The 12,533-nt window shown below is 48.0% G+C and overlaps 1 protein-coding gene across 1 annotated transcript in view; it reads right to left on the minus strand.

Moving 5' to 3' along the window:
* Window positions 1–871: 871 nt before the first annotated feature.
* The window catches only part of ALPK2 (alpha kinase 2), an 86,180-nt gene continuing 74,518 nt past the window's right edge, over window positions 872–12,533 (minus strand). The window contains exon 10 of the mRNA XM_068563491.1: window positions 872–1,088. Within this exon, the coding sequence (XP_068419592.1) occupies window positions 872–1,088 (217 nt within the window). The remainder of the gene's footprint in view (window positions 1,089–12,533) is intronic.

A 12,533-nucleotide genomic window follows, 5' to 3' on the forward strand; every position in this document is an offset into this window, starting at 1 on the left:
ATGGGTGGGTGGGACCAGGACCCTGTGAGCTTGTGTGTCCCAGCCAGGATTTGTACGCATCTTCCAGAGTAATCCTACATGGGGCAGCCCTGGGTTTAGGGAGCTTGGATTTAGAGAGCAAAGTAGGAAGTGGATCAAACTGGAAGTAGTGCTTATAAGAATGGGGAAAAACATAGATGCAAATATTTTGTGCTCCGGGAGACGTATTAGGAAATTACTAATCCTGGAGGAATGTGAAATAGGGCACAAATTCTAAAGAAAAGTGTCTGTACTAATACATGCATCTTACACTTTTTGTCTAAAGATGAATTTAATTAAACAGAACATTCTAACCAGATATGTGAGTAATGATGGGAAGTGGCCTGACGTTTCAGAAGCCCCCCTCCAGCTACAAAAGCATAATCGACTCTAGTGCGACAGATAGACCCAATGACGGAATTCACGTTTTCTGTTGATATAGCAGCTGGATGTGTCCAGAAATTCTGAGGTTAGGAACGGGGGTGGGGAGGACTGGGGCTGTGGACAGACCCTGCTCAGGACCAAGTCCGTAACGAGACAGCCACGTGCAAATACACAAACAGACACATAATGTGAGGTTGGTACAAAGGCTAACGGTATAGACAAAGATGGACTTCTTTGAGACTGACAATGGATTCAGTCTCTCCATAAGCCTGCTCACAAATCCTGCTCCGAAATCATCCCAGTGAAGACAGCAGGTGATGGCTTTGGAAGCAGCTCGGAGTACAGGCAGCTGGGAATAAGGATTGTCACGCTGCTCTCTGCAGGCTATGTGTTCCCTCCAGGGTGTTTTCAAATTTCTACCCACAGGGCTGTGTGCTGCCAGCCGGTGACCGTTAGTTAACAGGAGATGTTAGGTTTTCTTTTCTGCTGGGGTCCCAGATGCCGTCTTCTTCACGGTTGTGCAGTTTGGCTGAATTTTGCTTTTCCCGATGCTTGGCTTCTTCTGTTTCTGGCTGTTGTTTTGAAGCAACTTTAGCCCCAGCATTTTACAATACTTGTTACACTGGTGTAGCGCTTTAAACTGATCAATGAAGGTCATGGAATGGTTGCCTTTAAATCCTTTGTACCTGTGAGTTTGGGTGGAGGGAAACAATTTTTTTTTTTTTAAACAGGACCCTTCACCAACATTAAAAGAAACGTTTCAGCGGGGAAACTAATGGTGTGTGAAAATATATTTATTCCTACTTTAGGCAAGAATGGCCACATGGTTGACATAACTATTGATAGAAAAAAACAAAACCTGTGGAATGAAGTAAAGGCAAAGACCAACTGGCATGCAGTAAAGACCAAAGATTATGATCAGACAGATGTTCTAGGGGTTGACAGTTCTGCTATGTCAGCATTTTATAGCTCTTTTTTTTTTTTTTCTTTTTTTTAGTCATAGTGACTAGTGCTGGACCATCTCCATAAAAATTAGAAGATCTCTTGGTGATCTGAAAGCCATCCCATCCCATCCAGAGGTTCTGAATAAAGAAATCTAGAACTTTGGGGCTGGAAGAAGTTGAGTTTAGACCCTTCCACTTATCATTGAAGGAGTTTAGGCTGAGAGGCTGTGCGGCCAGCCTAAGACAACAAAGCAAGTGGGTGTGAGAGAAGAGACCAGGGTGCAGCCCTCTGAGTCTCCCTCCTACAGAAGGGCTCTTCTCCTCAGGAGGAGAAGAATCTGGGCCTCTGCCTCTGGTAGGCTCCTGGAGGGACCCTGCTGACCTGCCTGGAGTGGTCTCAGGGGCTGTTCCTTTAGGTTGGGACATTTCATATTCAAATCGTCAATGACTGTGTTTTCACATCTCGATCGATCATGTGAGGTAAGTGTCCTCCTGAATGGACAAGTCCCCATGCCCCCAAATCTCCAAAGTCCAGCAAGAAAGCTGGTGAAGGGTTGCTGAGAGGATGACAATGAGGAAGTGCATACAAACCACCTAGATCAGCGCATGACGTACAGTGGATGATATTCAATTAATGCTGGCCAGGCTGTATTATAGTTGTCAAGGTTATAGTTGGTGCAGCTGGTAGGGGCTTCCCGTGGAAGGGATGCTGAAGCTGAGATTGAAGGATATGGGATTTGCCTGGCAAAGAGGATACGCAGTGGTGTGGATGGCATATGAGACCATCGACATAATTTTCGGGGCCCAGTGCAAAACGAAAACATGGATTCCTTGGGCAATAATTATTAAGACTTTCAAGATGACAACAGCAGAACATGCATTAAACGAAGCCCAGGCCCATCTGAGTGTGGGGCCTTATGTGACCACACAGGCTGCCTGCCTAGGAAACTGGTCCTGCTGGGTGTGAGCGAGTTCTGCTGCATTTGATTAATAGGGCCAAACGCTAATTGGCAAAAGGAAGTCTGCAATGCTGGCATTGCGCTGAATCTGTAGCTAATATGAATCAAGAAATTGGGCCTCCTTCATTTGCTGGTAGAAACCATAAAGGCCAACAAACCTGAATTGAATGAACTGGGACTTGTGCGCTTTCCCCTAGGAAACCCAAGCTGGGTTTTAGGCTGTTAAGGGCCTGCAAGATTTCTTTCATCTCTGCAGCCAAAGCATCAGTGAGCAGCTCCATTCTGACGTGTTTGTTACAAATCCAGCCTGTCCCTTCCTCCTCCTTGAAGGGAAACGGCTCTTCCCCCTCTCCCTGGGAGCCCACAGTACATTTTCTTGTGAAAAATGACTCCGTTTTTAAAAGCCAAACTCCCTCGTTGAAGAAGAAGTCAGCCCAAGACAGGTGTTGACTCTAGCAGGGTAGAAAGAAATGCCACTGCCAACCATGTCGTCTTTACATTTCTATCTTCTCCTGTAGGAGGTCCTGAGAATAGCTGAAATAGCCTGCCTGCCTTTCCTTGGTGCCTGAGCCTGCCCCGGAGGGATGCGAGGCCACCTGGACCTGTGATTGTCAGATGGAATGGAAAGCCTAATCCCATCCTCCTGCCAGGGAGGCCCCACTTGTCTCACACCGACTCCTGAGCTTCTCAAACTAGGATGATCAAAGGCAGCCTCCCTATGGAAGCACATTGGAAACAAGTCACGGTCATCTGTCTAAAGCTGCCTTAAGGCTTGTAAACATTCAGACAACACCTAGTCTCAGCAGAGAAGAATCACTAATTCACACTGCAACCTCCCAGAAAATTTGCTAGTTGCTTCTTAAGCCCAGCCTGGCGGCCAAGTGTGTAATGCTGCGTAACAAATGAGCCCTTACATAATGGTTCCCACCTTCTGAAATGGGAATGGCTGAGTTTGGGACAAAGGAGCAGGACTTCTGGGCAGCCCAGCTGGGTGGAGCCCAGATCTCTTCCTAGGAATCTAGCACCTTCTTTAGACTCCTCCGGGAAAGCCAGAGTAGGCAGCAGAGACTGGGGCCGGTTTTACTACAGAAGGCCACACGCAGACAGGGCAAGGCCCTAGAATGAAGGCAGGTTTGCTCAGTCAAGGAGCCCCTGACTCAACCCCTGGCTTCCTTCAAGCCCCAGCTCGAGTGCATTTCTGTGGAGCCTCCCCTCTCTCACACCATGAGAAGAAATCTCTCCTGCATCTTCCCTGTATCCTTGTGAGAACTACATCCACTTCTCAGAATTCAGGGTATGCCTTCCCGTGCACAGACTGATCTCCCCCAGGACACTACTTTATGTCCAGAATACCTGTCTAGGGAGGCTTTTCAATAAAGGTCAAGGGAAGAAATGAATGTATGCCGGCCCCATCCTCAGAGCCGCCTCATCTCGGCCCAGGGCATCTCCAGATCACACTGCTAAACTTCCTTTTCTCTCTCCATCTAATTTTGGACTCTCAAATGGGCCTCCCAGGCAATATGGAACATCCCTCCCCAGCTATCTCAGGTGTAGACTATTTTTGCTACCTAGCATCTGCAGAATTAAAAATCTTTCTCCTTTCTCAATTTGGTCTCTGTCTCAGCCAGGGCTGCTGGGCTTCTACTTGACCTCTTATTCTCTCAAACTCACAGCCATTACTGCTGCCTGGGAAGAAAATAGGGCAACATCGTTTGTGTTCCTAGATCAGTTAACCCGGAGTTTTTCCAAAGGACACAAGTTCAATTACACCAAGTGCTCATACACCCAAGAAATGAAAAATCCAGGCTCTCCTGCTTGTGGTCCACCTTGCATGCCACGTGTGCCATCCGCCACCCTCAGGATTGGAGGGGACCACAAATTTGAAGCATCATGACATCTCTCCGGCAAGGTCCCCATTGCAGACACTCGCCATTGTTGTTCTTGTTGGATGAATGTATTGGGTCGAATAGTGTCTCCCCCAAAAGTCATGTCCTTCCCAGAAACTCAGAATGTGGCCTTATTTGGAAATAGTGTCATTGCAGATGTCATTAAGATGAGGTCATACTGGAGTAGAGCGGGCCCTTAATCCAATAAGGGCATCTTACTGGCATCTGTGTAAGAAGAGGAGAGTACATAGACACACAGGGAGAATAGCACGTGACAACAGAGGCAGAGATGGGAGTCGTAATCTACAAGTCAAGGAACGCTGAGGATGGCAACGACCTCTGGAACGTAGGAGAGAGGAGGGGACAAATTCTCCCTCAGAGCCTCCAGGAGAAACCAACCCTGCTGCCTGACTCTAGACTTTCAGCCTCCAGAACTGGGAAAGGACACATTTCTATTGTTTTAAGCTACCCGGTTTTGTGATGATTCATTTTGGAAGCCTGAGGAATCTAATACAATGGGAAAAAATAACCTGTATTTGAGAACTTTCTCACGCATTTCCATTTGTAGAAACCTTAGTTCTATTGAATTTTATTAACTGACTCTTTGTATCCTTATCCTCAAATTAGTATAATTTTCTAGCCCATCGCTTTAAATTATCCATCTTCTCTCACGATCTCCAAGCATGGAACAATACATTTATTCTACTAAACACCATCCAGCAGAGTATTTTCATAAATATCCTGCCCCTTGGATGGGAGTGGGGCATACACATCACGCAGGGGCCTTGCTAAAGCGCTGGCTTGGATTGAGTAGGTCTGGGGTGGGGTGTGAGATGCTGCATTTCTAACAAGCTCTGAACCCATGCTGATGCCATTGGTCCAGGGACCCCCCCCCCCTTGGAGTAGCAAGGAGATAGACTAAAGTGTGAATGATCTCACATCATCCTTCTTTGACTTCAGAAACCTCTTTAAATCGGAAAACGGATCTCTTTCCTTCTTGACATTTGTGTCATACAACTTTGTAAAATCACACTGTCGCAATCCACTTCAGGAGGAGCTCGGAGGCTATTTTTACATCCTGCTTTCGCTCCACACAGATTTATTCAGCTTTTCACCATTTAGTATTATGTTGGCTGCGGGTTTGTCATAAATGGCTTTTATAATGGTGAGATATGTTCCCTCTATACCCACTTTTTTCTGCATCTATGGAGACACTCATGTGCGTTTTGTCTTTTCTTTTGTTGATGGAGTGTATCACACTGATTGATTTGCGTATGTTGAACCATCCTTGTGACCCTGGAATGAATCCAACTTGATCATGGTATATGGTCCTTTTTATGTGTTGTTGGATTCTGTTGGCTAATATTTTGTTGAGGATTACACAGATTTATTCAATATGTGTTGGAAACCATGCAAGGCTGACTTCTTGCTTAAAAGCAAGTCCTCTTTCCTCTCTTGCTGATAATGGATGGCACAGCCTTTTGGACTCATAGGAAAACCACCACTTGACAGCAATGGTCGGCTTCTCCCTCAGCTTAGCACGGCTTCCCTGTGCAATTTACTGCCGCCAAACACACCCTGAGAAGGGAGGGGGTGGAGCAAAGCTGCAGGAACTCCCACCTCTGGCTGCATGGAAGAAATCAAGGTTCTTGTCTGGCTTAATAAAGGACTCGTTTAAAGAAAACTCAGTGAGACAAGAAAAACCTATAGAGAATTCCCACATTGGTAACCCTTTTAGAAGCAAGCCGGAAACTATGTATAACAGATGTTTTAGTCTGAGATGCTTTCTAAAGAAAATTTTAATTTATGAGGAACGGCTAGAAGGACTTGGAATTCAGGTTGAGGATGGAGGGGAGGAATTGAAATAAACCCCCTAGTTTGGGTGGGGTGGGCGGCGTGTGCCGTGTCTGTGTGCAAAATAAAGCCAGGGCTGAATTTATGAACAGGTAGAATCGATTGTCACCTATGTGGAAAAGAAAGGGCGCTAAGGGAGCTGCCCGCTCTGGAACCATCTAGTAATTCCTGCCATTCCATCAATATCTCCATTTCTTCATGTTTGTTCATTCATTTCTTCATTCACTGGGCACCAGCTGTATGGCAGACATTGTAGGGGGATTGAAAAGGATTAATAATGTACGTGGCTCTTTTCCAGAAAGCTGGCATCTTGCAGGGGAAACAGACACATAAACAAATAATTACATTATGCTGTGATAAAGGGCTACAGTAACCCAGGGATGTGATTTTTTCCCCACTGCCTGGTGGGTTCTAAGGATGTTTCATGGAGGAATAATGGCTCTGGGTTTATCTGGCAGGGGTAACAGCATGGACAAAAGTTCAGAGGACCTTCTGAGCAAGAACAGGCATCCTGAGGCGAGACGAGGCCGGAGGCCGTTTGTGGAAGGTTCATAAGCCATGCTATGTCATTTTTCTTGTGGGTACTCAGTGTTTCCCAAAATATGTTCCAAGGAACAAGAGCCCCACAAGATGCTTTGAAAAAAATAATAATTCTGTGTTGTAAATACTGTGAAAAATGCTATATAATTGCTCTCCTTGCCCCTTTGGGGTTCAAAATACACATCGGCTCTTGAAAGACCCTGTGAAGTCTCATACAGAGGAAACCTCCTACACTTATTCAAGCCAGGTCTCCCTAGATTACTTGACAACAGCCATCTTGTTTTCACACGACCACTTTGCAAACTGCTACCGTAAGAGTCACTGGGCCTTCGGTGGGGGGACAATGTACCGTAACCAAATCCGTTGCCCAGAGAAGTTGTATTCTGCTCCCGTCTCCAAGCTGACCTTGGAGGTCCCCTCTAGACAGGGGACCTCAGCCCCCAAACACCATGGGAACCCTGGTCCAGCCAACGCCACCTACCCCGGCCTATCGCCAGAGCCTCCTGGTGGTCGTCCTTGCTTCTCACCTTGTCCGGGGCGCATCCCATGGCCACCCCGGGTGTAAGTCAGATCATGGTCACAAAATGGCTCAGAAGGCTCCACCTCCCTCAGAAAAAAGCCTGGCTCCTTCGCATGGCTGCCAGCCTCTCTGTCCTTCTCGAGGCCGCCACAGCCCCTGCCCTCAGGCCTCCATTAAGCAAGAGCCACAGTGCCTCCATGGAAACAAGCCCTGGCACTTTCTTCCCTGACATCCACCCAGGCTGGGAGAAAGCCGGAGGGCAGCGGCACGCCCACAGTCTGGTTCTCTGCTTCTGCTAGCAAGGCCATTCCAGCAGCCCTGCACGCTTGCCAGCTTTCTGCTCTGACGCCTTCTGAAGGCGCCCCAAATCCAGGGGGGCCTCTGTGATGTGAGCCCTAGGACGAGGGAGCAGAGAGGGGCCCCAGAGGAGAAGAGGGGGCCCCAGATGTCTACTATGGGTCCATTCTCGAGGCCATGAGGCCCGTCCCCGTGGCTGTGCAGGAAGCATGCGGTCCTCGCCTTAATATCTGAAATGGAATCTGAAGTCGGGATCCAAGAGAGCCAAGGAGGGGATACGGGGGACAAGACAGCCATGAAACAGGCAGTCTGAGATGGAGCTGCTGTCCCAGGCCACAGAGCTCCGACCCCCAAAGCCCCACCCTCATTCCACCTGCATACGGGGAGCCCCTTCAGGGCCACAGGGCCCGGAAGGTAAGGCGAGAGCACCAGTCTCCTCAGAAGAGCACCTTCTCCGACGTCCAGGGTGCGGGGAGGGTGGCGTGGAGGCCACCCTGGACGAGCCCTGACACCCTCAGGCAGGGGCCTCTCCTCTGGAACGGACGCCACTCAGCCCCGCAGTCTGTACCTCTATGGGCTCCGTCCCTTCGGCCTTTTTAGACACACACACGTACCCCCCATGCCTTTTTCTAGTGGCATCTCCCTCTTCAATCCCTGTAACCTGGAGCCCCACCACTGCACTTTGTGTAGACCTTCCTGAAGGCACTGTAGCTTTTTCCCAGACAACTCTGGCCTTCACCCAGCCCTACCCTCTCAGGCGCTCTGTGACCCCTGACACTTGGCTATCACGTCCTCATCCTTCGTTTCCCTCCTGCTGTCTACCGGCCTGTCCTGCAGGGGGCGGTCTCGAGTCCATCAATCTTTCGACATCTTTCAGTTCAGACTTGTCTCTGAATCTGGAAGACAAATGACTAGGGGCCTGGCTGTGTCCCTCTGGTTCCGGGCATGGACCGAGCAGGGGGATAAATAGTGAGTAGTGTCGGGGAGTGGGAGGAAGCCCATGGCTCCAACTCCAGTCGCTTCAACAGAACTGTCTTTTGTAAGACTTTGGACAGGAGGCCAAGAGACTGCCATGCTATTCCCGCTCTGTGGACAGGCTGGGTCCTGGCTGACTCCTGGGCCCAGGAGACTCTGAACACACACTAGGAGCATTGCCAGTAGGGCCAGCCTTGCCAAAATTGTGCAGAGAATAAGTGTTCCCATCATGGGCCTCCACACCTGCTTGATGGCAAAGACTGGCCAAATAAACCAGCCACTGGCCAAGTAGCTCTGCTACCTAATGGCTTGATCGGATTTAAATGAGATGCAGGCTGCCTTCCAGGGTAGGTGACAGCAGTGGCAGAATGGGAAGGCAGATATCTGGGCTGTGAAAGTGCCTTTATTAGGTCCCTTAGGCCTGTGAGACGGGTCCCCTACAGCCTGGTGTTGGTGAGTCAGCTAGAACATCCGGGATCTACAGCGACACGGGCCTGCTGTGCAAAGCACTTAAAGGATGTCAGGAAATTCTGTTCCAAATCTCTTTGTTTCCTCCCCTCCTGGAAGATTCATGCGTTGCATTAAATAGTCGCCCAGAGTCACCACACACACACACACACACACACACACACACACACAGCACACGCCCCCGTGTGCACACAGGCACACCCACGAGCCTATCTCAGGGTGTGTTTCTTGAATATTAGATCCCATTTCCTTCCACACACAAGTATGTTTCAGCCCTTCCTCTCCAGGCAGGGTGGTGTCTCGGGCTGGTGCCTGGGTTAAGCATCCCAGGTAGCTGCCACCACTCTGTCTGTTCATAGCACGCAGGGCTGCATGGTGGGCTGCTCTTGGCATGGATGGCAGATCCTTTTTCTGGAACTCAGCTGACTGAATGTGGGAGGCTGTGTTAATTTTTCCTGCTTCGTGGCTCATAGGACATCACGCCGATGCCAGGAGAGCCTGCTTTCTTGAGGCAGTTGTCCTCACTGTGCGTCTGCCTTGATATTTGGGCCCTATCACCTCACATTTGCCGCTCAGCAAGAACAAGCCATTCGTGATTCTCTCCAGGGTCTCCTGAATTTGGTTTCCACGTCAGGGATGCCTGACACATGCCGTGTATCCTATGCCTGATTGTTCTTTCTTCCAAAGGTAGAGCCACGATGCTGGCTGGCAGCCTGGTGGTCACAGGGAGGGGTTCCTTTGTGGTTATTCATATCGATCCTATTTTTGGTTCAATGCTTACAGACTGGGAAGAAATCTGCTCAGGGTACTTTGTTTTTCACCAACATGAAGTGGGCTTTTGCGGGGAGAGATTACAGAAGACAAAAGCGTTGGCTCTGGTGCCCTCTGGTGGCTGAATCGCAATATCACCATCTCCCCAGAAACTCAACTGCTGGCTGGGGACAGGTGTGTGTTTGCAGGACCCACTGTGACATGTGCAGCTCTGCTCCCCAACAAGTGTTGGTATACACTGATTTTAGTTTGATTAGGTTAAATTTCCAAGTCTTCGGGTATGGAATTAGGCATTTTTTCCTTCTCTCCCTTCAGAGAACTCTAAATGCTCGAGCGATTTCAAATCAGAAATATGTTCGACAGTGCCGTGAGTATCTTGGGTCTGCCTAGAAAATGGATTATTCGATGTTGAAGCAATCCTATTTGCCACACTTTGTAACGTGAAGTTTTGGTACTCAACACTGCCGAAGGATTGTAGGTATCGGGGTACAGGTGATTGGGGTACAGCATTCTTATCACTGGCTCACAGGACAATATGCCATGCTTCAGTTTTAAGGCTCATACCACCAGGTAAATTTGTATTAAAATGAATAAGTCATGACGGTCCCCTATTTTCTTTTATAAGATTATAAATAGTTTACCCTTAAAATAGTATCATGGCTTCACTAAACAAGAGAACAAGCCAGGTCCCATTTACTGGGGCGCCCGCAGTCAAACATAGGGCTCAGGTTGAGTCACAGGGAATACTTTCTTTAGATGAAAATAAGTGGCTCTTCTTCCTGCAGAAGATCCTGTCCACTGCCAGCCAAAAAAGGGTGGACCCTAAATTGGGGAGATTTTCTTCTTCCTGGTTTAAATTTATTATCATCATTATGAATAATTATTAAAGTAAGTCATATTTGCCTCCTCACTGTTTCTCCTCTCCATACCTGGTGTTCTTTATAATGTGATTAAAAGAACACGTGTAAATGCTGCCTACATGGAGCACTGCTTCTTAGGACGGGGGCCACCCATTCCCTAGGCTTCCGGAGAGCGGGCCACTCTCCCTCTCCAGCACGGGTGAAGGACGCCTGTGCAGGCTGCTTGTTAAGAATTAAGAGAAGGTGCTCAGTGCTCAAACACCAATCTCCTCTCCTGCTCCCTGGAAACCCTCTGGCATCTGCCAGGCTCCCCAGTCTTTCCTTCCCCTGCTCGAGATTGCTTCCCATTCTTCGCCGGTCTGTAAGCTGCCTTTGCACTTGAACCCTTTGCAAGTCTCTCCCATTGCCTGGGCTCCATTCTGCAGCTTTGACTTTCACTAGAGTTTCTTCAGTAGAACCTCGCCTCCTGTCCTTCGGGGCCCCTTACTCCATATAGGGCTGTGCCTATAAGCAGGCTGCCCCCTTTCCCTGCACCTCCTGCCCCTCACTTGGCAAGTAAGAAGGTGGGATGGACCCAGCCCCCAGGGGCCTCCGAAGACATCTCCCAGACCCCGCCCCTTGTCCTCTGGTCAGAGAAGCTTCCCCTTTTATCAGTTTTTCAAAAACTGTGCTTCTAAGAAACATTTCTTTGGAGAAAAAAAAAAAAATGTGTCTTCAAAAGAAAACTTCAAATAAAAGTTTTTTTAAAAACACAATGGACAAGATGATCTAATACTCCTAATATCTAATCTTTCTCAGACACTTCAGAATTTCCTTCTCTCCCACCCCCTCCTTGGGAGGGAGGCAGTAAGTAACACTTAATAGACAACATTTTGCACTGGGCTCCAGCTACCAGCTCTAATGGGTGCTGGGCAGCTGTCCCAGGCCAGATAAGTCACATTAAAGCTGAGAACAAAACCAAAGGGATTGGATTTCTTTTTTAAATTAGGAGAAAAAAAAATATGGTCTGGGTTCCTGGAAGCCGTTAAGGTGCTTTTAAAAGATATCTTAAATCATCACTCTTATGCTTGTCTTAGTTTTTGAAACTTCTTGGGCAGGTTTCTGCTTTGTTTTGGTAGACAGTTGTTCCAAATAATGGTATGGAATTTGCCTACCCTGGGGTCAGGCTGGGGCATGGGTTGGGGGGAAGGTATTTATGAAGCATGTACTGAGCTTCAGGGACTGCATGCAGATGAACTGGGGAATCCTCAAGACAACCCCATGTCCCCATTCTGTAGATCAGTGGCTTTGAGAATGTCAGGTCTCATTTCCACAGAGCTGGTAAGATAAGAGCCCAGCATTCAAACCAGGTCTGGATGAGGCCTGAATTTTTAATGTTCTGCAAATATGGAGCCTGTAAAGGAAAGCTTTAACTTGGGAATTTTTTCTGGGGTCCAGTAAAAGCCCTTCATAAATAGGGGTACCATATATTTTCTCAATGGAGAAACTTATCCAGGACAAATGAGTAACTAGACAGGATGCGAGGATGGCAGGCATGAAATAGTACTGTCCCGGGCAAATCAGGCTGTACTGTCACCCTTTTCATCACATGGGCCAAATTCCTATGACACCAGGAAGAAAGGCTACCACTAGAAGAATCAGAAGTAAGTGGCAGGACCAAGAACTGAACCCAAGTCTTCTTCTAAAATCCCTGTTCTCCCCACTGCATCATACTCCCCTCCTGATGTGCTCTCTTCACAAGCCCAAGGCCAGGACCCGATTCCCTGACCCATATGACAGGGCTCCGGTCAGCAAGGGGGATGGAGTGTGGAGATAGGAAAATACAATTTTGTGTTGGAACTGAGCAGATTTTGAGAAGGAAAATATGCCAACTGCATCTTAGTTCTAAAACCAAATTAGAAGCTTTTGCGTAGTTGGTGAGAACTTCATGAATCAGACTTATTGATCTGGAGGTTAAAAGAGAGTGGTCCCCTTTCCACTTTTTTCAAATCCCTCTACTTTTCTCCATCCTCCATACACTCATTGAAAATTAGTGTACTTGTTAAAGCACTGCTGAT

The sequence above is a fragment of the Eschrichtius robustus genome, chromosome 14, assembly GCF_028021215.1.
Source record: "Eschrichtius robustus isolate mEscRob2 chromosome 14, mEscRob2.pri, whole genome shotgun sequence".
Taxonomy (NCBI): Eukaryota; Metazoa; Chordata; class Mammalia; order Artiodactyla; family Eschrichtiidae; genus Eschrichtius; species Eschrichtius robustus.